Source organism: Episyrphus balteatus, chromosome 4, assembly GCF_945859705.1.
Source record: "Episyrphus balteatus chromosome 4, idEpiBalt1.1, whole genome shotgun sequence".
Lineage (NCBI taxonomy): Eukaryota > Metazoa > Arthropoda > Insecta > Diptera > Syrphidae > Episyrphus > Episyrphus balteatus.
The window spans coordinates 79,262,201-79,288,134 of NC_079137.1; the positions used below are offsets into that span (position 1 = coordinate 79,262,201).

Consider the following 25,934-nt stretch of genomic DNA (forward strand, 5'->3'; position numbering starts at 1 on the left):
TTTTTAAAAAAAGTTTAATTTAAAGTTTTTTTTTTCAAGTTTTTTTTTTTACAAATAATTGTTATCTTAAAAAAAAAAACAATACCTACTTTTGTGCGCAAAACCCAATTATTTTAAAAGGTGAGATTTTTTTAATTGAGTTGGCTTTACATTTTACCCTAATACTTGCCCTCGTGATTTTTTTCTACCAGGTGCTCCAGGTGGAGAAAATTCTAATTGTTTTAATTAACACCTACATACCTACATTAATTTGGTGTTTTATTAAACATTACTGCTTAAAATTAAAGGTGAGACATTTTTCGTTTACTCGCTCTACGTACCTAGATACGAACATGTAAATTAATGTAATTTTTCAATCAGGTGCTCCAGAGTAAAAATCGATCGAATTCGATTCGAAACTAAAAACCCGACCATCCAATCAGACTTTTTAAAGTCTAAAAGTGCTCTTTTTGCTAAGCCGCACAATATCGCCCAAATTCAGAAAAAAAAAACTATTTGACTCGCAGCCTGAGCAAACAAAAAAAAAATCACCCCCAAAATCTCCATCTTGGCACCTTTATTTTATTTAAATGTGTAAAAAAAGTACATATTTTTATTTTTTTTGATCCTGTTTAAAAATCCTGCAAGGACTAAATAAAATTAACAGCAAAAAAAAAAATACAACACACACTCTCAACTCAACAATCAAAATCATCCAAACTTTCATCCTCGGAAAACATCCAGGAAAACATCTAAAATTGCACTTATAACCTAAATAAGCAATATCCAGGAAAAACATATAAAATCATCTTCTACCTGAGCCTTCATCTCATCACGTTTCAAAAAAAAAATCATCACAAAACCTATAAAAGCTAAGTACCTAAAAATCTTTCTTTCAAGTAAAAAAATAAAAAAAAAAGTTTTATAAATCTTAAATTATTGCATATCTACTATTTGACCTTGTACATTCAATTCGTTCAAATTTCTTTTTTCTATTTTACCCTATTTTAGTCTAGCTTTAAAATAAATAAGCAAAATCATAACAAAACAACAACAAAAACTCAATCCTGCGATGGTGTGCACATTATCAGGAGGAAATGACCAAATGTGAATTATAAACAACGAAGAACAAAAATACAATTCACCACTGTAACACATAAAAATATGCAAAATTGCAAAACAATTTGTGGGGTAAGTGAGAATATTAATTTATTGATTGAAAATTTGAACGAACGAATATAATTTAATTTAATTTAAATAATTTTTAATTGTTGCAAATTTAAACATAAAAGATAAAGATATTTGAAAAGTGAAAACAAGAAAGATACGAAAGATAAGAATAATAAGATTAAAGAGAAAGATAGAAAAAAATATATATAGAGAAAAAGAAAGAAAAAAAGTACACTGAAACTTTCTAATTGATAATTTTTTTTGTTGACATTGCTAAGGAAGGTGTCATTGTGATTTTTTTTTTATTAACTTTTTTTTGTGATGATTAATGAATTAATATTGAATTCATATTAATTTGAATTATTTTATAATCAAATTATATTTTTTTATAAAAAAATTTGAACATTTATACATTTTTCTTTATTATCATTTTGGCTATAAGTGATTTGTCGAAACATTTCGTATTAGGTTCTATTGATATTTTTTTTAAATTTTAATAAAATTTGTTGTACACTTCAATTAAGAAAAAAACATCTTTTATCTTTACTGAGGTTACTTACATATGGATATGTTAATTTTATTCTGCATCGAATTTAGTCATTTTTTTTTTTTGTTGTGAATTTGATAAGATGACTTTTGCTATAAATTTTTTTATTTTGGCTTTTTGAAGTTGAAACCATGATTATGGTTTAGGTTTTTTTTTCAGGTGGATGTGGCTCTCACAAGAGTGAGCTATAAGGCGATAACGGCAAAATGAGAACTTAGTTTATTTTTTTTGTTTTATTTTGTTCTTTTGGGGTTGCTACAAATATTGAGGCCGTGGTAACTAGGTTGGTCACATGGACCTGCTCATAGAGTAGGAATGTGTGACACTATAGGGTGGGATAGTCCTCTGAGAGCAATACATCTGGCTCTCCTCACTTTCACAAGGAAACAAAATATTTTCAGGTTGTAAAAATAATAATGGACAAATCAGCTTCGCGATATTTTTCGTACAATTTTCAACGGCATGAAAACGTAACGGCCGTCCAGTTCCCTGGCTACAAGAATCCCCCCACCGACGAGCTAACCTTTGGCCATGCAAGCATGCCGCGCGGTTAGGGAACAGGACACCCATCCACTTTTGCTTCCATGTAGGTTTTAGAGTCCCTGTAAGCTCTGAACCCTACTGGTAGTGTATGGAGTGGGTGGTTTTGGGGTTGAAGTTTTCTTAAATTTTCATCTCCGACTCGACAACATCTCGAGAGTACGTTACAAAGAAGAGATGAAGATTTTGAAGCTGGCCGTAGCACTAAAATCAAGGAAACACCCCGAAAAAACACAATAAGAAAAATCTAATAAGAAATAAAACTTCACTTAGGATTTGCTGCAGTTTTTAAGAGGGGTTTATTTTCGGTATAAATCTTAGTTTACGTAACTTTTGTTGGGTGGAACATCCGCTATTTAAAAAATCGCGTTACTCTCAATATCTCGAAAACGACTTGTTGCACAGAAAATTTGCTGATTTTTTCGGTTTGAAAATACAATTATCTTTCTTTCTCCCATATCTCATTTCCTCATGCGAGCTATACTTTCTGAGTTACATCGCAGTAAAACCAGTGTTTTTTAATGGTTTTTATTTTCAAAAAAGTTATGTTGGAAAAAATTAAAAGTAACATACTCCAACTCTTAAAGTATAGCTTATTAAAGAAAAAAAGACACTTACTTAAATAAAAACATACGCACGACAAGTTCTAAGTAAGATTAACATGGACCATAACTTGGTTGCAGTTATTGAAGTATAGCATTCGTACTTTTATTTAACCTAAACGCAAATAATTTAACCGTTTCACAAATATATTTCACCTTTTTGCAAATATATTTCACCTTTTAGCAACTATAATTAAACTAAAAGCAAATCAATTAAACCCAAAAGCAAATATAATTAAACTAAAGCAAACTATTTAAACTTTTAGCAAATCTATTTAAACTAAACGCAAACTGATTAAACCTTTTATAGAAAAAGCTTTTGGTATCGAGCTATGAAGAAAGGATTAGGATTTAGAAGCTGTCCGTAGCACTAAAATCAACGAAACACCCCAAAAGCCACAATAAGACCCTATAAACAAAATGTGCATTTCAGTTAATAGAGAAAAATCTAACAAAAAAGAAACTTCACCTAGGATTTGATGCAGTTTTGAAGAGAGGTTTATTTTGAGAATAAATCTCAGTTTACGTAATTTTTTGTTGGGTGGGACATCCGCTATTTAAAAAATCGCATTACTCTCAATATCTCGAAAACGACTTGTGGCACAGGAAATTTGCTGATTTTTTCGGTTCGAAAATACGATTATCTTTCTTTCTCCCATATCTCATTTGCTCATGCGAGCTATACTTTCTGAGTTACATCGCAGTAAAACCAGTGTTTTTTAATGTTTTTTATTTCCAAAAAATTTATGTTGGAAAAAATTAAAAGTAACATTCTCCAACTCTTAAAGTATAGCTTATTATAGAAAAAAGACACTTCCTTTAATCAAAATATACGCACGACAAGTTCTAAGTAAGATTAACATGGACCATAACTTGGTTGCAGTTATTGAAGTAAAATTGATAAAAGTAGAATGCCCTAGCAATGTTATTGACATTATTCTACTTATTCCAATGTCAGCAAACGGCCTAACGTTATTTAAAAAAAACATTATCACTATCATTTTTTATTTAAATGTGAAATAAATTTGTGTTTTGGTTAAATAGATTTGCTAAAAGTTTAAATAGTTTGCTTTAGTTTAATTATATTTGCTTTTGGGTTAAATTGATTTGCTTTTAGTTTAATTAGCTATATATATTTGCTAAAGGGTGAAATATATTTGCTAAAGGGTGAAACATATTTGTTAAAAGGTGAAACTAATTTGTGTTTAGGTTAATTAAAATTGCGAATGCTATATATCTTGTGGAGGTATATCCCTGTTCCAAATATGTTAAATTGTCAATAACTGTGTCCATAACGAACGGATTAAGTCCATTTTGCAAAATTTTTGGGAAAACGCAAAAAACCGAAGAGCTCAACGGCCCCCCAGAACTAGTTCATACCTAAAGCAAATCAAATTATAAGAGTTGTTAAAATATATGAATAACAGAAAGAACCTGAGTTAAACTTTTTTCTACTTCTGGCTGGAAATGCGAATTTTATTGTTTGTTGCATCCCTTTCCCATGAAACCTCCACCTCACAAATTAAAAAACGACTATTTGTTGGGTAAACACGAATTGTTTTTTCGATTTAAAAAAAAGTGAATTTTCTAAGCGTTTTTTTTTTTTTAACTTCAAAGTGATTTTGGTGAAAAATGTTGATATGGACATCGACAATCAAGGTATGAATGGTATTCCAAAAAAAAATGTATTGTATATGCAACTCAATTTTTTCATACGGAGGGGTTGAAGTACCTACACAGTTTGGAACTCTGCACTAAAACGTTCGTAAGCGAAGTATTAAAATACTCATAACTTGGTCAATTTGGCTCCAACAGACCTACAATTTGAACACAATATTCTTGAGATAATAAAAAAAAAACTGGGTTTCCCGGAAAAAAAGCATGTTTCAGTTTTTTTTTTATTCTTAGGAACTTTAACATTTATTAGAATGAAGTCCTTAGTGTTTGACTAAAAACTACCAGGTCATTAAATAAAGGTATAAATATGTATATAATATTGCAAATTTTTATACAAAATCATAAAACTTAATTTCTCAAAAACTATTTAGGGCCAATTTTTCAATAGTCCGATAAACCTAAGAGCTTATTACTAGGAATAAAAGTTTTTTTATATTGGCATTTATTATTCTTATAATCTAACTGACGATTGAAAAATCAGGGCTAAATGAAACGATTTGAGTCAAAAAATAAAATAAAGAATAAATTACTAACTTTAAGAAAAGTTATAGCACAGGATTGTACGTACCTTTTTTTGATTTTTAATATTTTTTTCTCCCGGCTAATCGGGAGGTAAGTGGGTAAGCACTTAAGTGGCTTTTACTGTACCAAGAAAATGAAAATTTTTAATTCCGAATAACTTTTTTGTCATTTTTTACCTAATTGATGTGGAAAATGTGCCCAAATATTTTTGGCTAGGTTTTAGACCAAAATAGCGCACTGGACGTCGCACATAGGGGTATTTAGTCAATTTAGGCGGACAAAACACGAAATTTTAAACTGATCCAAACGTAAAAAGTCAACATCCTAATAAAAGTAGATAACTTGCTTAGCCTTTTTTAATAGTTTTAAAATTGGTTATTCCTTCAGGTGACTAACAGCAGCGCTCTAGAGTTCAAAGTTTTAAGCCCAAATATAAAATTAATTGTTTTTTTGTAATTTAGCGACTGTGCTTATGTAGGTACTTTTTTTGAAGTGGATGTAGAAAAAAGTTTTTATGGAATATTGATAAGGAGATACGAAACTGTCTACTAGATGTTGTATCTAAATGTTGTATTACTTTATAAATAAAAAAGTGATATGTTGAATCTTAATATAAATTAATCGTAAAAAAAACTAAATTTCTGTGTTGGTAAGGAGATAAGTTATACAATTTCACATTATTGTGTGATAAAATTTAATGTTTTCTAAAGGTTAAACTCTTATGTCTTATCTAATTGAATCTGTAAAAAAATGTGCAACTAATTGCAACTTCGACACATTTGCCCTTCTTAAAGATTTTAGGTTTTGAAAAATGGTTACCTTGTATTCAGCATCCATATTTTAAGTTTTTTTAAAGATTCAACTTCTTGAGTTACAGAACCTGAATCTTTATGATTTTTCTTAAATTTTAAGACCTTTATATTGGCGATACCATTAATAGAAAAACCATTGGGATCCATTCTTGACACTTTTTTGTTTGATCAAAAAGTGGTTTAGTAAGAAAAATATTTTCATTGAAATCAACACTTAAAACATTTCATTCCAGTACTAAGTACAAGCTTTTACCTTGTTGATGAAGATAAACCGGAAAAAAATTTTGTCCGCGTAAAATTGGCAAATGCCCCTATGTGCGTCGCGTCGTTAAAATTCGCTGCTTTTCAGTAAGTCGTATGATACTTCACTATTATTTCTAACTGTTATTGCTGATTTTTTTGCCAATCAGTCCCTTGTGGTCTATTTTTTACTTGAGTAAAACAAAAAATGGGAAAATCAAAATAGGTTCGAATATTCTTTGGTTAATTTTCAATGAAAAAACTTTTTCAGACCATAATTTTAAAGGAAATTTAATCTTCTGTTTTTATGTATGAGCAATGTATATGATTATCTTAGCCCGAAAAAAAATACCGTTAAAAAAGAAAAACAAAATCAAAAAATCGCTTTTCTTGACTTTTTTTCATGTTTTTTTGGGGTGCTTTGGTATGGATTTTTTTTTTTTTTCAATTTTTAAAAAACATTTTTTCGATATTAAATTTGATTCTCTACAACAAGTTTTAAAATCAACTTATCAAAATTATGCTTTGTTTACGAGATATAATTGAAAAAACCAAAAAGGGGGCTTTTACACCCCTATCTTTAATTTTCACCCACTCATTTAATAGCACTTACCGGCTTTATCTTCTCTTATAAATTTAACCCCTTCAACGTTTTCTGCAATTAAAACCCTTGAACATCTTAGTTAAGACAGAATCAATGGCCTGGAAACACGGATTTATTCTGTTCTTCAAACTTATAAAATTTTTCAACCACTATAACTTCGACACCAAAAATCATTTTTTTTTTTCAACTTAGAAGATGTGTTGCATCAAAAAGTCAATTTCGGAAAAAAAGTGGACTTACTACGTTCTTAAAACTTACGATTCTATTATGAAAGTGGACTTAGTCACTAATTAATTTAATAATTTTATTTATACAATTTAATGGTATTTCTTTTTTGAAACAATTAAAAGAACATTAAATAAGTCTATTACCTGAGATTTGGCTTTTAAATGAAGTTTAAACCTTAAATTATAAAAGTTTTATGCTAGTTTCAATCGTTTTTTTTTTGCAGTGATTTATTGCACTTTCATAATTAAGGGCACAATTGTCATCTTTCCAGGGACCAAAGGTCAAAAGTTCATGAAATCATAGCATCCAAACTAACAGTTATTATAAAAAGGTGGACCAATTACAAGCATTTTGTCACTCCAATTTTCCATGTTCATGGGATTCGAGCTGAGATTTTTATCAAAAAAAAAATATATCCCACTTTCTTATGAAAGAAAATTAAAAAAAAATTTTTTTAAGTTCAGATTTTGGAATATTTCTTATTATTATGCAGTAAAGTAAACGAAAAAAAAATGTACTAAAATCGTAAAATAAGAAAAATGTAGCTTTCACAAGCTCTTTATTTTGTCAGTATGCGATAATTTTTCACTAAAAAAGTAACAATTTCTTTTTGTTCCTTTAGATCGATTTTTTCCCAATTTATGGCCCTGGCTGTCACTAATAGCCCGGGAGCCAGCGTCATTATTCAATGTTAAAGATGATAACTCTTAAATTATTTTTTATCTGTAGTTTAAGCATATGTAATTAACAAAATCGATGCCTGCCACCTCAACAGTGGTGCAAAAAGTGGCAAAAAAACACCCTCAAAATTTTAATAAAATTTCAAAAAATCATGAAAATTGGGTTTTTTCTTGCAATAAATTGAAATTTCTTTCTCTAGTAAAAAAACCATAACTTCCACAAATTCTAACTGTTTTTAATGAGTAAAAGCTTTCCATAAATAAAACAATAAAACTGTTTATAAAAAATTTCCAAAACACAAAATGAAGCTTAAAACGGTCTCCGAATTCTAAAAAACCGTGGAAAAATGTTGTACTTTGAGATTCAGCCCATAAAATCTACACTCAATTTGGTGTTTAAGCATAATAAAAAAATATTTTCAAAAAGAACAAGTACTCTTTTGTTTAGAACTGTAAACAAATCTGAAATTGACCCAATAATTTCTGAGTAAAAAATCGTTGAAATCTGAAAACATTGAAAAACGGTTTTTTGAAATTGAAATTTTGAGGGTCTACGAAAAATTTCAAGTGCCGAAATATGTTTGACTCAGTAATACCTACAACCTCTGCTAGGTCATTTCCAAAGTAATTGACATGATTTTTATTTTGTAGCACAGTGTAATATTTTGTTTTTGGGTAGAAATCTGGGAGAGAAACAATGTTTTGATGAGACTTTTTGATAAAAAAAACGCTGAAAAAATAATATCAGTTCTAAAAGTCTAATATCACTCCAAAAAAGGGGCAAATAGCGGAAAAACACCCTTTCTAATCTATGGCACGGAAAAGTTAGATTTTATTTTACACCGACAAAAAAAACCAATATCAATTTTACATTTTTTAAATATCACATTAACTTTTTTTAAATATCAGCCAAAAATGCTCTATAAAGTGTGTTTTATGATATTTAAAATGTTAAAACAATATTTTTATTATCAGGATGATAATTAAATGTCACATTTTGGAATTTTTTTTTTTTTTGATATTTTATTATCATTTTTTCAAAAAATTAAAAAATTCTTAATGTGTACTAATTTAAAGGCGCTTTGTGTTTTTTCGAAGTAAAATGTATGATTTACTGAGAAAATTTGATAGACAATAAGATTTTACTTCACATAGTTTGGGAGAAAATAAAAAAACAATTATATCACCTATAATAGAAAAAATAATATCACCACTATTTTGTAAAGAAGATTCACTTTCAGTAGTAAATAACGTTTGAGCAGAAAAAATATCAATATAAACAAGAAAAATTACTTTAAACCGGGTAAAATGCTTAAAATTATTAAAAAAAAACTTCCGAAAAAAATTTTGTTCAAAGTCGTACCGATAAATCGAAAAACTAATGATGCCAATCGATTTATCAGGTCCGCAATAAGGGGAAACAGTCAACATAGCACTTGTCAAAGATTTCGACTTGCACAGTGTTATTAATAATATTAATAATGTATTATCATATCTAGAAAACCTGACGTGATCGAATAAAACGGACTTCGGATTCAGTTTCAGCACAGCACAGTGGGTCACCTCCCATACAAAGTGCGATCAAAAATATAATGACCATTTTTTTTTTAATGAAACACCTGTATTATCATTTTATATGATTTATTATTGCAAAAAAATGCATCAAGTCAGTTTTTTAAAATTTTGGTTATTTTCAAGAAAAATAAAAAAAGGTAAAAAAAATTTTTTTTTTTTGAAAATAAAAAAAAAAATGGTTAATGCCGGAAATGGACCTGCCTGTCAGTCGAGCACTTTACCCTTACCCTCTAGTTCAGTCTTTAATAAAAATAATAGTGCCAAAAAGGAATTTTTTTAGTTTTACGTTGTATTTTTTTTTCTCCGTGTATCGTCATTTAAACTCGTATTACTCGAAAAGGGGAAAAAAGGGGAAAAAACGGTGCTATTATTTCGAAAGGTAGAACGGTATTCTTCATTTGAGAACTTAAATTGTAGAGGGCACTCGAAGGCAAACCAACTAAATCTCTAATTTAATGAAAATTGAGCTAAATAAAAATGGTTAAAATTGCTTCGTTAACGAGCCCCATTACAATTAGCCTTAATGTTATTAAACAATATAATTATGTTTTTAGAAAGTATTAACCTTCTCGTTTAATATCCATAACAATTTAATACTGTTCACAATTTTTAACACCCGCTATCACTATCGCAAGTTCACACCTTATATCTGCAGCGATAAATAAATTGCACGACTGGGGTCGCACGTACTTGCTCTTATGCTTAAAGTAACTATAATGTTAAAGCTTTTTATTTAAAAAATTTAAAATTCGATATTTTGAAGAAATTTCATAAGTAGTATAAAAAAATTAAATCTGTTTTTATAATTAATAAAACTCCGTTTTAAAATATCTTAAAAAAAAAACAAATATGCCATTTTATTTCTCGTATAAAAAGGTATTTTTAGAAAAAAAATTTTGAAAATTGTAGGAGCCGTTTTTTAAAAAAATAATTTTTTATATATAAAATTTTTTTAACATTTTTCAAAAAAAAAGTTGGTATGCCATTTTGAAGAAATAATTAATTTACACATAAAAACTAAATTTCAAAATTTTTCATTGATCCGTTTTCAAAAAATTGATTTTTCAAAAAAAAATTTTGAAATATTTTTTAAAAAACCAAAAATGCGTTTTTTGAAAATTTTCTAAAATTTTAATATTATCTTTACTTACACACTTTTGTATAAAAATTTTCATTTAAATCGGGTTAATTTTGTACGAGATATTCAGAAACGAAAAAAACCGTTCTATGACAGGTACCGTTAATAACGGTACAAAAAATATTTTTTTTATTTAAAAAGTTGGCCCTTATGTGTAGTACTACACACAAAAATTTTAATCAAAATCGTTAGAGCCGTTTTTGAAAAAAATTACCTTTTCTATTTCCGTTATATGGCAGGTACCGTTAGTTTTGGTCATAAAAAAAAAATTTCAATTTCCCCTCTAGGGAATCACCAAAAACTGCTAACTACCAAGTTTGAAGAAAATCACTTCACTCGTTTAGGCTGCAGCTCCAGATAGAGACAGACGGACAGACAGACAGACAGACAGACAGACAGACAGACAGACAGAATTGCCGGACCCACTTTTTTGGCATTCTCCATCATCGTAATGTCATGTAAAATTGTTATCTCGAGTTCGATTTTTTTTACGAATCCTAAACTTGCCCTATAGTACCTATATCGCAAGTAAAAAACTGTACTTTTTTTTATATACCGACTTTGAATGGCTATTAAGAAATGAAAAAAAGGGTAACCGTCAATTTTTTTTTGGTTTTGGTTCGATGGGAGATTGTAGAACGTTGTTTAATCATTGGATTTTAAAAAATTGACATTTACTTTTTTTATTTTTGACCTATGGCGGGACCCACTGTGCACAGGTCAGAACTTTTTATTAATTTTTTTGTGTGGTAGCTGTTTAACCAACTCCGATGCCGCACTTCATCTTTGAGCTATCGGTGATCGAAGTGAAATTGGTGCATTAAACAAGGTAAATTTACCCTTTTCCAGTATAAAAATATGAGCTCAAAAGAAAAAAATTATATTTTCTTCAAAATTCTTCCGCTCAAAAATTGGTTTAAACTTTTTTTTAAAGCCATTTGTTTAAAAGTTCCCTCAACAGGATTATCTTTCTTTCCTTCTACATCTTAGATTAGATTCAATTAAAACTTAAATTTAGTTTCTCAACTTTCTTATATTTCGTTACAAATTGATGATAAATCAAAAACATTTGTATCATTCGTAGGCCATTACACACGCACTCATCGATGATGATATCGATATCGACCTTTCGCATAAACTTCTATATATTCTATCTATAGTCCATTTCGCTTCGCACAAAAGACAAACAAACAATCCATCTTCATCAAAATCCGTTGTCTGTCATGTCAATATAGCTACCAAAATCCAATTTAAACTAAACCGTCAATAGATCAAGAGAAAATGATTTGTTTTCTTATATTTTCCTTATCCCTATATCCTCCTGCGAACACATATACTATATAGACTAAGAGATATACTCAAGGCTTAGTGTCATCCTTCATTACTAACAAAATGATAAGCAATCAGTGTTGTTTTGCTTTTGGAACTTAATTTACCCAAAACTGGGTAAACAAAATCCTTACAAACACATTCACACAAGAATACAGTAAAGCGATGAAATTATGACAAACTCCCCAAAGCCCCTGAGTTCCCTAATGTGTACACCACCAACATCAGACACTCCTAGTTATTTTGTAAATAGGGTGAATTCGAGTTGAAAATAAATTTTGCTGAAATTCCTATAGCATAAATTAAGAGATAACATCGCACTAGACAACTAAATCATACTGTAACATAAAATTAATCCCAATTCATTAAACTTTTAAACCCAGTCAATTGCGAATTTGTTGCGCTATACGCCAACCAACAACCCCGCCAATTCCAATACATAAACCCTATCCAACAGGATATCCAGGATCATTGAAGAGTTTTTACTGTACGCTCTCGGTACTTTTCATACTTTTATACCCCAGACCGAATCCAATCGTAAAATCCAGTTTAAAAAAAAAAGTAAAATATAAACCCTAAGGTTAGCTTCCCTTTTATCGAAAAATCATTGTGACTCAGACTCCAGACAGGATGGGTATACGATAAGGACGAGCGACGCATATAAAAAACAAGTATTCACACACAACACGAACCTGCAACAAGCTGAGCTGAGTCGAAAAAACAGATACAATCCACATACAATCCACAAGGATTTACCGCGCAGGACACTGCCATCCAGCTCGGAGAAAAAGCTCCCTGGTAAAACCGTAAATCCTTGCCAAAAAACAGATGAAACTAGTCAGTCTCCGTTTTACTTTTAACTCGATAACAACGATGTATTCAAATAGCGCCATCTACCGGTTCATTCAGATTAGCCCCTCTGCAAGTTTTCTAAATTCTGGTTCTGTCTAAGCGAAAATAAAAAAAAAAAAAAAGGGAACATTTTTGGGCGTGTGTGGGTGTGTTTGAATTGTGCGAATTCAAAAGAAGAATAGAAATTCTTTCTGTTTTGTGCGGTTTTGTGTTCTCGTTTCCTTTTCGACTTTTTAGTGTAAATTACAGTGTAAAAATGGATTTAAGACCTTTAAACTACGATGAACTGTGTCAATTGGAGATGTTGCGATTATCAAACGCAACAATGGTACCGGTAATGGTTATCCCAGCTTCAGCTATAACCTCTATGGACGGCGGCGGTTCTGTGGGAGGAAATAATAGTGGCCACCGAGTAATCGGAACCATAATTAACGACACTAATCAGCACCATCAGCAGTTGGAGCCGCCCTCATATCAGTTGCACCATCATCCGTCTTCGTCTGTTTCCGCAGCCGCTTCCGCCAGTGTAAACCCTATTGTCGCTTATCAACAGCAGCAACCCTATTATGTACAGTCACAGTCCGGTGGTGGTGGTGGTAGCATGAGTAATGGATGTGGCAGTGGGGCGGTAATCATGCCATCCCTCATTACCAACGAGCAGACTCCCACAATGGCACCTATTGTTACCAGTGCTGCTTGCGGTGGGGTTATGTATCCGAGCGCCGCTGTTGCTGCCATGGAATCCACTGGATGCCCGAGGCATCGTCGTCTGTCCACCACCAGCAGCAGCTCCTACGCAACTCTCACTCGCTCAAAAGCTCCATCAGAGAGCTGCGATGATAGCCAACAATCAAGACGTAGAGCGGCTGGCAATACTAGCGCCAATAACAAATTACGTTCCACAGAGAGCACCATGAGTGGAATGGATGGAAATGAAACAGTAGCAACCACATGCATTCCCGGTTTCAGTTTCGGAGGCTGTAGTACAATTGATAACAATGAATACGAACTAAGGGCAGTCACCGGAGAACGAGGTGGTGCTGGAGCCAACAATGAGGATTACCCAGTTGTTGGATGCAATGCATTGGCAATGATGAGCATTGCCGGCGATATGGTTACCAGTGGGGCATTGGTGGGGACACTCCGCAGGGCTGGGGACTGTGTAAACAGCAGTAAGGCTACCAGCACTCCAAAGAGGGTTTCATTTAAACGAGAACCGGGTGAAGAGGAGACCATGATGGAGTCTATAGAAGTGGCCAGGAAGCAGTCATGCACCAGTGGCGCTGGTGCTGGAACATCGTCAGCAGAAATGTACAATTCGTATATGAGCTTCGATGACAATTTCATGGATTATCAAGTAAGAGTAACCGACCTACATCAAAGGGCGCAAAACCTATATTTGCATATTTTAATGAGGCTTAGTTAAGGACTGGTTATAGTTTTTTTTTTTTGTGTGAATACTAATCTCCTTTTAGCTGCGCTGACGAAGAATTAAATCGCGTCTTTTTCATTCTTCTCTAGGCTCTACGTTCCCATTTTAGGCATATTTAACCTCGTTTCTCGTCTCGTTCTTATACCTTATTATGCCTAATAGAGTTTAAGAACCACAAGTATCAGAGCATAGTTTCAGTTTTAAAGACCGAGAGTTGATAATAGTCCCAGAGAGAGGGAAAAAAAGGCCTCGCAAGATTATTAAATCACGCTGGTGGTAGAAGCAGAAAGAAGGCGGGAAACAACTTGAACATTTTAAATGTACTTAGGTTATGTTAAGCCTTTATTTTTCGGCCTCAAAGGTAGGTTTTGGAATGGGTAAAGGGAAGTAAATGTTCGTGCAAGCGAGCATAAGGTTTTTGTAAACATGTCTGAAGGAGACGGTAAATAGCTTTAAAATGTATAAGGTCTTTTTTGCAATCTGGAGGGCACAGTAATGGATCCAACGTCAACAAAAACATCATCATCACCAAGTTGAAAAACCCTCCTCTCCTTTTTCGGCTTGAAGGCATCACATCCAGAGAAAGAGAGAGAGTATAGGTAAAAGGAAGAGGTGAACACTTGATGTTAATGTATGTTTGCATTTAAAAACAGGGACGAGAGTAGTCGCTTTCTTTTGCTCCCTGTGACTGCCTCTGCCTTGTGCGCTCTTCAAAAACGAGAAGCAATTAAACTTATATGAGAGAAATCGTTTTTTTGTTGTTTTTGTTTTGTTTAGGGTTCAGTGGAGCGTTTTAAAAAAAAGGTCTAGAAATTATGTTAACCTCAAATTGTGTCGTTTTATATTTATTTACTTTTTTTTTTGTTATTGTTTTCTTGAGGAAAGGATGTTATGTTTTAAAAATGTTTCCTGACGTAGAAGTATGAAGTTTCTTGCTTGAGTGGATTTTTGTTGAAATATTGATGTAAGTTGGAAAGGATATATATTTTAGATCCCAGACTTTACAGGATTTTGTTGTTGTTGTTTTTTTCTGTTTACAGAATATGGGTAGAGTATAGGTACTCAAAAGTTAATTCTAAGACATCTTTCTATATAAAATGAAAACATTTAGAGAGGAATTTTGTATTTTCTATATTCATATCTTAAAAGTGTCTGGCAAGTCGAAATGGCTTTATATCAGATTCATTGGCGCAATTTTATTCAGCTGAAGGCTCAATTTTGATTCAATATTTGCTTGGAATTTTCAAATTTTTGTTTTCGAGATACGGTACAGAAAGTCCATAAGTAATAATGCAACTATAAAAATGTTGTGCTTCAACGGACATTCTGAAAAACAATAGGTAAAAGATCCAATTACACTAATCAACAAAATTGAACTTTTTTTGTTGCCACAAGAACCAGAATATACTTTTATGAAGGAATTTGGGGTGTTGAATTCGAATCTGAAGTCAGAAAATTTGCTTGGCCTCCGTATTTGAAATATAACCGTTATTAAAAAAAAACCTTTATTTTGCATTTCCTAACGGTAGTATTTCCAGAACGGAGGCTAATAGAATTTTTCTGATTTCAGATTCCAGTTCAGCACCTCAAAAACAATTAGAAAAGTATATCTTGGTCAGGGGCGGATCCAGGATTTTTTTCTGGGGGGGGCACAAGGGACGGATTGGCAAAAAAAAACAGCAATAACAGTTAGAAATAAAGTGAAGTACCATACGACTGACTAACAAGCAGAAAATTTTAACGACCCACAGTGGTCTAAAACCTGGCCAAAAATATTTAGGCACATTTCCCACATCAAATAGGTACCAAATGACCAAAAAGTTATTCGGAAGGAAAAATTTTCATTTTCTTGTTACAGTAAAAGCCACTTAAGTGCTAACCCTCTTACTCCTGGATTAGCCGGAAGAAAAAAAAATATAAAAAATCAGAAAATGCACGTACAATTCTGTGCTATATTGAAGTTAGTAATCTTTTCTTTGTTTAATTTTTTGACTTAAGTTGTTTCACCAAATAGATTTTGAGAAATTAAGTTTTAAAGATGAAATTTTGAAAAAAAAAATGTTTACGTTGTTTTTTAATTGATTTTGTATAAAATTTTGCAATATTATGGACATAATTATACCATTAGTTAATGACCTAGTAGTTTTTAGTCAAATACTAAAGACTTCATTCTAATAAATATTAAAGTTCCTAAGAATAACAAAAAAACTGAATCCTACTTTTTTGCCGGGAAACCCAGTTTTTTTTTTTTATTTGCATTAACCTTTTGTAACCCAAGGTCGTAAATTTAAAAATTAATAAGTCAATCGATTGTCCTTTATCTTTAATAAAACACGTATTTTTTTAAAAATTCAATAAAGTCATTATTTACTTAGTTATTTCGATATTTTGGGAGTAAAAAAAAGTTTAAATAATTTACACTAGCCCAAAAAATTAAGGGAACAAAAAAAAATAGTGATTTTTTTAGTGATTTTCGATAGGCTGTATCTCAGTAAAAAATGACCGCATCGTGATAAAATAAAAAGGATGTGAAAGCTCTATTCTTCTTGTTTTAGGATTAAATATTAAATTATTTTATTTCTAACAGTAAAATAGCAAAATTGTTGCAAATGTTCAAAAACCAAAATTTTCTAATTTTTTTATGTTTTTACTTCTCTCGTAAGGAAGTGGGAAGATTTTTTCTGATAAAATGATTATTATTTTTAGAAAGGCTTTTTATTTGGCTTTAGAATTCCTTTTGTTTCAAACTTCTACGATTTTTTTTACACTGCAATATCAGTCATCAAACCAAAAACCATACTTTTGACTTTGACTGTCAATATCTCAACAACGGATCACTAAACAGAAAATTTAAGGACACATTTAAAAATTTCATTCAATTCTCTACAAAGAAAATAAGTTTGTTTTGTAAAAAAAAATGTTTTCTTATTTTTGAGATTAATTTAGGAAAGCTATCAAAATAGGCATTTTTACGGTTTTTTAGAAAATGTACCGCTATTTAATTTCTATGGGTGAAAAGATTAAACTGAGGCTTAATTATTGAAGCTTAATATACCTGGAATTAATATGCAAAGTTTCAGGCTTATTCATCAAGCAGTTTTTCTGTTGTGAAGGTTTGAACATTTGAGATGAAGTAAAACACCATATTTCTGCAGTTCTAAATGACTTACTTCTTGTTACTTTTTTATGAGCAAAATCAATTTTTTTTGAGTTTATTTGAACATTTTATTGATAAATATCGTTTAAATTTAAGATAAACCAAGAAAAAATTAAAAGTTTTCAAAAAAACTTAAATTTTGAAAAAAAGCTTTTTATACCATTTTTGGATATTTTTCCTAATTTTGAAATTTTTTTTGTTTTTCTTTGGTTTATCTATAATTTAAACGATATTTATCAATAAAATGTTCAAATAAACTCAAAAAAAATTGATTTTGCTCATAAAAAAGTAACAAGAAGTAAGTCATTTAGAACTGCAGAAATATGGTGTTTTACTTCATCTCAAATGTTCAAACCTTCACAACAGAAAAACTGCTTGATGAATAAGCCTGAAACTTTGCATATTAATTCCAGGTATATTAAGCTTCAATAATTAAGCCTCAGTTTAATCTTTTCACCCATAGAAATTAAATAGCGGTACATTTTCTAAAAAACCGTAAAAATGCCTATTTTGATAGCTTTCCTAAATTAATCTCAAAAATAAGAAAACATTTTTTTTTACAAAACAAACTTATTTTCTTTGTAGAGAATTGAATGAAATTTTTAAATGTGTCCTTAAATTTTCTGTTTAGTGATCCGTTGTTGAGATATTGACAGTCAAAGTCAAAAGTATGGTTTTTGGTTTGATGACTGATATTGCAGTGTAAAAAAAATCGTAGAAGTTTGAAACAAAAGGAATTCTAAAGCCAAATAAAAAGCCTTTCTAAAAATAATAATCATTTTATCAGAAAAAATCTTCCCACTTCCTTACGAGAGAAGTAAAAACATAAAAAAATTAGAAAATTTTGGTTTTTGAACATTTGCAACAATTTTGCTATTTTACCGTTAGAAATAAAATAATTTAATATTTAATCCTAAAACAAGAAGAATAGAGCTTTCACATCCTTTTTATTTTATCACGATGCGGTCATTTTTTACTGAGATACAGCCTATCGAAAATCACTAAAAAAATCACGATTTTTTTTTGTTCCCTTAATTTTTTGGGCTAGTGTATTTTTATATAAAAATTCAAAAATTCAAGCAAAAAACTATCTAATATTAATTTTTAGGCACTTTCTTAAAATCCAAAAATAAAACCCCGTGGGGTTTACTAATAAAAACTATTTTTTTTCTGAATTTCGTAGTTTTTATACAAATTTGCTTATTTTCAAAAAAAGCCCAACTTTCAACATTAACTGTCAATTAAAAACTATTGGTGCTATTTATTAGAAATTTGAAGTACTATTTCGATAAAGCAATACTTAAAGATTATAATATTAGAAGCTTCAAAAGAAAAAAAAATAGTTTGTAGAGCTTTTATGCAATCTTTTTCGGTTTGTTACAGAAATGTCACATGGGGCTGCAAGGGGTTAAATTGTTTTATACCTCAAGAATATTGTGTTCAAATCGTAGGTCTCTTGGAGCCAAATTGACCAAGTTATAAGTATTTTAATACTACCCTTAGGAACGTTTTAGTCTTTTAGTCCAGAGTTCAAAACTTTAAATCGTTATCCCCACAACTAATGTTTTCAACGCCGGTGCTCCTCATAACTTCAAAACTACTGCACCGATTCTTTTGAAATTTGGAACACTATTATTTTTACATATTTTTAGAGGTATCCCTGGAGAAATTTGCTCAATAAAATAATATTTATAAAAATCTATAAGTAAGGGTCGCTTTTGAGGAGTTTTTTTTCAAGGGGTCTTTATTTTCGGGGTGCAAACTTGGGCAAACTTCTGAAATGCAAGTTTGTTCTACATATATTGCAGTTCTATAACGTATAGTTTATGCAATTTTGTGACGTGTTCCGCTATTTTAAAAACACTAATGTTGAAAAAAAACAACGAAAAAAGTGCAAATTTTTTAACCCCTCTGTATGAAAAAATAGAGTTGCATATAGGTACAATTATTTTTTTTATATCATTCAATGTCATTCGATGTCCATATCAAAATTTTTCACCAAAATCACTTTGAAAATTCACTTTTTTTTAAATCGAAAAATCGTTTATTTATTTGTGAGGTGGAGCTTTTCATGGGAAAGGGATGAAACAATCAACAAAATTCGCATTTTCAGCCAGAAATAGACAAGAATTTTACTCAAGTTCTTTCTGTTATTATTCATATATTTTTAAAACTCTTATAGTTTGATTTCCTTTAAGTATGAACTTTAAGTTCTGGGGGGGGCACGTGCCCCCGTGCCCCCCCCCTAAATCCGCCTATGATCTTGGTCCTTGTGACAAAAAAAAAGGGTAATTTGGGTGACCAGTGCTGTTTTTGAGCCAAAAACTTACTTATTCTTAAGAAATCTCGAGTAATAAAAGATATATCGGAAAAATTTTAACAATTTTTGGAAGGAAAACAATTATTGCTGACACCGTTAGAAATTTCTTTGTAATGAAATACCTCACATAAGAACATAACCTTGAAAACAGTCAAAATGTACTTTTTTGTCATTTTATAACGGTAATATCTCAAGAACGGAGGCCGATCAAACTTTTCTGACTTTGGATTCTAGTTTAGCACCCTTAAAACCTTCAGAAAAGTATATTTTGGTTCTTGTGGCAAAAACCTTGTTGACCAGTGTTATCGATCAGGTACAAACAATTTTCTCAATAGTTTTTGATGGGAAATCTAATTATATTTCTTTTAACAGCTTCGAAAAGTGATAGGGAAGCGTTAAAATTGAGATTTAACTATTTAAGTTTATTTATTGTCGGGATACAGAGATTGTAACACCAATTTACTTTGTAGAAAGTCTTCAGTCGATTCAGTACCTAATCTTTATCATCAAACCTAACTTTAAAACATGTAATTTTAGGTTGACTTTTTGATAATACTTGATAAATAACTCAAATGTTCGACCTCTAACGCCGATCCAAAAACACTCTTCCATAACTTCTTTGATGTTTTAACTGGAGTTCCACAAAGGTCCACCTTTGGACCAAGTCTATTGTCACTACATAAATGCGTTTCCACTTGCAGATCTCGATAATGTTCTTTTTTCTATTTCTCGTTGGTCTAAAAATAACTAACATTGTCTTAATCTTGTCAAATCAAACGCCTTCACGATCTGCCGCAAAATCTTTTTTATATCTGTCTTAAGTCCATTGAAGCTTGAAAATGAAGCCATTTAGATAATAATCGTTTGCTCACATTTAACGATCACTTTAACAGTGCCTTTCGCTTTTATTGCTAACTTAGTTTTGTATTCTTATTCGTTTCTTATCTAAGAGCTCACGGAGAATTTTGGCATTGTAGATATAATCAAAATAAAGGTACGCGTCCTGATATCGGATTCAAAAGTCAGACAGCTTTAGTTCGCGGATTTATATGGTTTTCGGAGAGTTATAGAAAATGAGCTTTCCAAATAAGGTATACACATAATTTGGCTAAATTCACAAGTTTTCACATTTTATTATGTTCTGTTTTTTTTTCTAACCTTGAAGACCTCAATCTTGAAAATGCAATCTTTATAGCTTCAGATAAAAGCTGTTTAAGTGAAAATGTTTTCCGTTTAATTTTTTGTTTGTTTGAATTCAAAACTTACCAAAAATAGAGCTGAGATATGGTTGGTTGAAAAACCGTACATCTTGACTTTTGATTTCGCATATAAATATTAAACTGCACACCTTTATTTTGGTTGTATAGTCAAACCCGCTTAAGTGAAACGGCACAATGTCACAATTTCACTTTAGCGGGTTTTTCTCTTAAATGAACCTCCTTTAAATGAAAAAGGATATTCGGGAATGACAAAAGTGTTTCAGATAAGCGGGTTTTTCTATTAAGAGGGTTTCTCTTAAGCGAGTTTTACTATACCTCCACTCCCAAAACTTGCTAAATTTATTAAAAGCTTTTAAATAATTTCAAAGACATATGCCTTACCTTATGAGTGAATCTGAAATAAATAAATATGAAATAACATAAATGTTTGAGTTAAGTAAGTAAGTAAGTTTTTTTGTGTGTCATTTCCTCACGTGTCAGATTAAAGTTATTAAAAGATTTAATGTTTTTGGAAAAGGAAATACTTAACACAAATACAAATAATATTACGCCCTTAATCAAATGACATGATTGATTAAAAGGTATTACATCTTACATGTGCAGATTATTTTCATTATTCAACAAAAATTTAACTATGGAAATATGTAGTTATCTCATATTACATCGAAGCTTGCCTGTCAAAAAGCATTATCCTTTAAACAAGAATAATTAAGTTAGTAAAGAGAAAACAAAAGATGAACATTTTTGAAATTCCCATAGAGAATAATATAATTAGGGGAAATACGTCCAAAATGACATACACGGCCAATATGACATAGCAGCCTTAACTTGAAATGTGTACCACATGTAACCCTACCTCCTATCTCAGTAGGTGAAACCAATGAAATTTGAAATTCTGTCAAAATAACAACTCAATTGACAGCCCCAAACCAAAAATATAAAGTGAAGTGTGTTTATAGGAGCTATTTCATGTTTTATGGGGTTGGACTAATTTTGTTATTTTGGGAGTTGTATGTAGCTTTTTTGAATATTTTATTGGGTATAACGACAGTTTACAATTTAAAGTTAAAAACTTATTAATATTTTTTATGAAGTCAGGGTTTAAAACAGTGTTTTGTATAAAAATGTGTCAAAACTACGATATGGACAAAATGACATACCCTACCTATGGCCAAAACGACATACCTTCAACTTCATAGAAATTGTTGTTGTTTTTTTAAATTTTAACTTTAAATATGTCAATGGGGTATAAGCTAACTTCCGACCGCCAATCATGATTCAGGCGATGCGGGGGCCATTGAAGCTGCTAATGAAAACAAAATGGGCGGGTTTGCAAGATCAAAAACATTCGGTGTCCCGCTGGCTACATTAAGGTGAAGCATACTGGACACCAACAAATTTTTTAAGTCCTATATACGAAGAATTAGGTGGATTCAAGTAAGCTTTCCTTTGAAAATCTACACTTGCCAACTAATTTTTGTATTTTTGCATATAAAATGTCATATGTCGTTTTGTCCATATGACTTATGTCATTTTGTCCATACGATATGGACAAAATGAATTTCGATACTTTTTTTTCAAAGTTTTAATTTATTTAAATTTTTTTATTTTTTTAATACAAAGAGTACTACAAAATGTTCCTAATATTATAAAGAATAAAGAAAAAATGCAAAGATTGTGTTATGCACCAGGGGTATTATTTTATTGACGAAAAAGCTTATGGTATGTCATATTGGACGTACTTCCCCACAAACTGTTGAATTTAAGCAAATATAGTCTCTATACCTCCTACATAAAATACTCTTTCAAATATTTGGCAGTATGGTATTTTAAAAATTAAAAAAATAAATTAAGAACCAGTTTCAAATGAAATGCAGAGATGTGGTAAAGATTACGCGTATAGTTAGTATAGTCATTATTGATTTTTGGAACGAAATTAGGTCGTGATATTATGGACTCTACTTTTGTCGCTTTGTTTCAATAAATGTAGTAAATGGCATTACTATGGGCTTTGCAGCTTGATTATTTTAAGAGCGTTTTGGGTTTCAAAATTCCAATATCATCTAAGTACAAAGACAGATATGGTAGTGATATTATCCTACTTAATTAGGGTAGAGTTCCTAGTAGCAAGAACAACTCATAAAATAAAGAACAGCAAACATCAGAAATCAACATTTTCGAATAATTCTTGAAGTAAAATGTACCTACCTACTTTATTTATTTCTTCTTTGGTGAAATTAACAAAAAAAAAAGTAAATATTTGTTGCCGAAAATAATTTATTTTAGTTTTTGTAAAAAAAAAAAATCATGTGTGCAATTCACACGTGGTAGAAGTGAAACCTTAAAAAATCATTTTTCTTGCAAAAAAAAATAAAATAAAAAAAAATCTACCTATTTTTATTCTATCACCTTCAAATCCATGTTTTTTATACGACTACCTATATAAATTTTATATCATCTGAAAGCTTATTGTCTTAGCTTATATACATTTATGTCGATCATGTCTATGAGACATCTACAAAAAGAGCTAGAATTTTTTGAACTCGAAAAATTTCCATACAAAAAAAAACGAAAAAACACGTATTTTTATCTTCTCACGCTATTAAATCCATTTTTTTCCCTAACAAACTATACAAATTTTTACACCATCTGAAAGCTTATTGTCTTAGCTCAAAATATATATATATCGATCAAGTCTATGAGACATCTACAAAAAGAGCTAGAATTTTCTAAACTCGATGAAATTTCATCCAAAAAGCAAAAAAACATTTATTTTTATGTTCTCATGCTATTAAATCAATTTTTTTGTTAGACAACCTATAAAAAAATTTATACCATGTGAAAGCTTATTGTTTCACCTTGTATAATGATGAATAAATCTTATTTCAAAGATGTCTACAAGAGAAGTTAGAATTTTTTAAAGTCAACCATGTCGAATTTCCAGACTGAGATTACGGTACTTCCTACACTGGTAGCTGGTCATCGCCAACAGATCTCCACAGGTGTTTTGAGGTACTTTTAAATTTTTTTCAATTTAAGATTGTGTAACTTGTAGAGCACGTAACGTTATGTGTGATATATTAAATAAAAGGTTATGTTATCAGCATGCGTATTAAAGTTAAATCAAATTTGTATGTGCACTAAATCAAAAGATATAACGTGTGTTGGAAAAGAACATCTTTTTACCGTTATCTCCGAATTTTGAATATGAAATTAATTGAAATTTTGTACAATTATAATGTATTTAATTACCTATTTACAGTACAAATTTCATTCATCTATCTATTAAAACAAAAAAGTTATAACAAGTTGAAGTCGTGTCGCGTTTTCGTTTCATCTTGTTTCAAATCACTACGATACTAAAGAAGTTTTCACTTCAAAAAGTCCGATTTTCCTAAATACGGCCTTTGGCCTTTGTTTACTTTTTTCGGCCCCTAGTGTCCCAACTCCAGCCACTGACTTCATTGGGTCAAGCTTACAAAAATTTAATGTTTTTTATTTAAATTTTTATTTTTTAAGAATTAAGAGACAACTTCGAATATTAATAAATAATAAAATCAAATGATTCAAAAATGTATTTATTTTTTTGCATTTTTTAAACTTTTATCAATAAAAGGTGGCCGAATACAGCTTTTACAAAGTTTTTTTTTTGTGTTCTATCTCTAGAACAAGAAAGTTAGTATAAAACAAGCATTTTGAGGAACGAAATACAGGACGGCTGAATTTTACAAATCTGAAAGAGGGGTATTAGAAAAGCTTAAGCCCTGGTTTTTCGGACGCCAACCCCCTGGCGAAATCCACCATTTTTTGGATTTCGTGTTTTGTCATTCTCTTTCATCTTAATGTTATGCCTGGTTATTATTCCGAGTTCAATTTTTTCCGAATCCTAAGCTTTTTAATAGTATGTAGGCCTGTCGGAGGAATAATCTTGTGAATTTTTCATTTTGGAAAAATTTTTTTGCCTTATTGAAGTGAAAACTTCTTTATTATCGTAGTGATTTGAAACAAGATGAAACGAAAACGCAACACGAACATTCAACTTGTAATAACTTTTTTGTTTTAATAGATAGATAAATGAAATGTATACTGTAAATAGTTAGTTAAATAAACTATAAATGTACAAAATTTCAATTAATTTCATATTCAAAATTCTTAGATAACGGTAAAAAGATGTTCTTTTTCTACACAAGTTATATCTTTTGATCTAGTGCACATACAAGTTTGATTTAACTTTAATACGCATGCTGATAACATAACCTTTCATTTGATATATCACAATTAACTATACGAGCTACAAATTACGCAATCTTAAATCGAAAAACTTGAAAAATACCTCAAAACATCTGTGGAGATCTGTTGACGATGACCACTGTAATCTCAGCTTGAAATTTCGACATAGTTGGCTTTAAAAAATTCTTATTTTTTTTTTTTCTAGGCATGGTAGAAATATGATTCATACGTCATATAAAAGGTGAAATAACCTTTCAGATGATATAAAATTTACTATAGGTTGTCATTTAAAAAAATATATTTAATAGTGTTAAAGGAGAAAAAAGATTGATTTTTTTGCTTTTTTGATGAAAAGTGATTTGGTTTGAGAAAAAAAGCTCTTTTTGTAGATGTTGTATAGAAATGGACGATATAAAAGATATTGAGCTGAAACAATAAGCTTTCAGATGATATAAAATTAATATAGGTTGTCATATAAAAAATCATGTATTTAAAGGAAATAAAATAAAAAATACACAATAAAACTAATTTCGTCTTATTTAATTTCCAACTTGACTTTGCGTTCAAATAACACGTACTTTATTTCACTTCATACTTCTTTGCAATGAAATATTTTGAATGTGCTGAAATGTGCAGGGATGTTATATGAGGTGCGTTCATATATTAATTAAGGCTGTGTGTGAATTGGTTTAAATATTTAACCATTGTTAAATTTTTGACACTATTGAGGTTAATAAAAAATGTTCAGCTGTTAAAAATTAATTGGGACCAGGTTAAATTTAGGTTAGGCAGATAGTTTTGCTTGTTTTTTTTTTTTTTTAAGGAGTATGTATCATGACAGAAAAGAAGCAGAGAAAAATATTAAACAATAAGCTATACAGCTGAAATTTTTTTTATTCACCTCAATATTGTCAAAAGTATAACAGAGGTTAAATATTTAACCCAATTCACACACGGCCAAAAGTAGGTAGTGCGTTCAGAAAACAAAAGCAACAAAAAGATATTAAAAAAGGCGAAATTTTGCGAAATTTTGCAGATTTGTGAACTAAAAGTTGCCAGAAAAATAAATCTACATAGGTA

At 30.4% G+C, this 25,934-nt stretch overlaps 1 protein-coding gene and 1 long non-coding RNA gene across 3 annotated transcripts in view; both read left to right on the forward strand.

Moving 5' to 3' along the window:
- The window catches only part of LOC129919570 (uncharacterized), a 220,786-nt gene that overhangs the window by 180,502 nt on the left and 14,350 nt on the right, over positions 1–25,934 (forward strand). The window contains exon 1 of one of the 2 annotated variants that reach the window (XM_056000503.1): positions 12,056–13,852. The exons of the other annotated variant lie outside the window; for it this stretch is intronic. Within the exon in view, the coding sequence (XP_055856478.1) occupies positions 12,752–13,852 (1,101 nt within the window). The 5' untranslated portion in view covers positions 12,056–12,751. Of the gene's footprint in view, positions 1–12,055; positions 13,853–25,934 lie in introns of those variants that run through there. 2 annotated transcript variants of the gene reach the window in all.
- On the forward strand, positions 42–1,430 carry LOC129919577 (uncharacterized). The gene is made up of 3 exons (XR_008773092.1): positions 42–120; positions 192–287; positions 361–1,430. It is a non-coding gene; the product is annotated as an uncharacterized LOC129919577 (long non-coding RNA).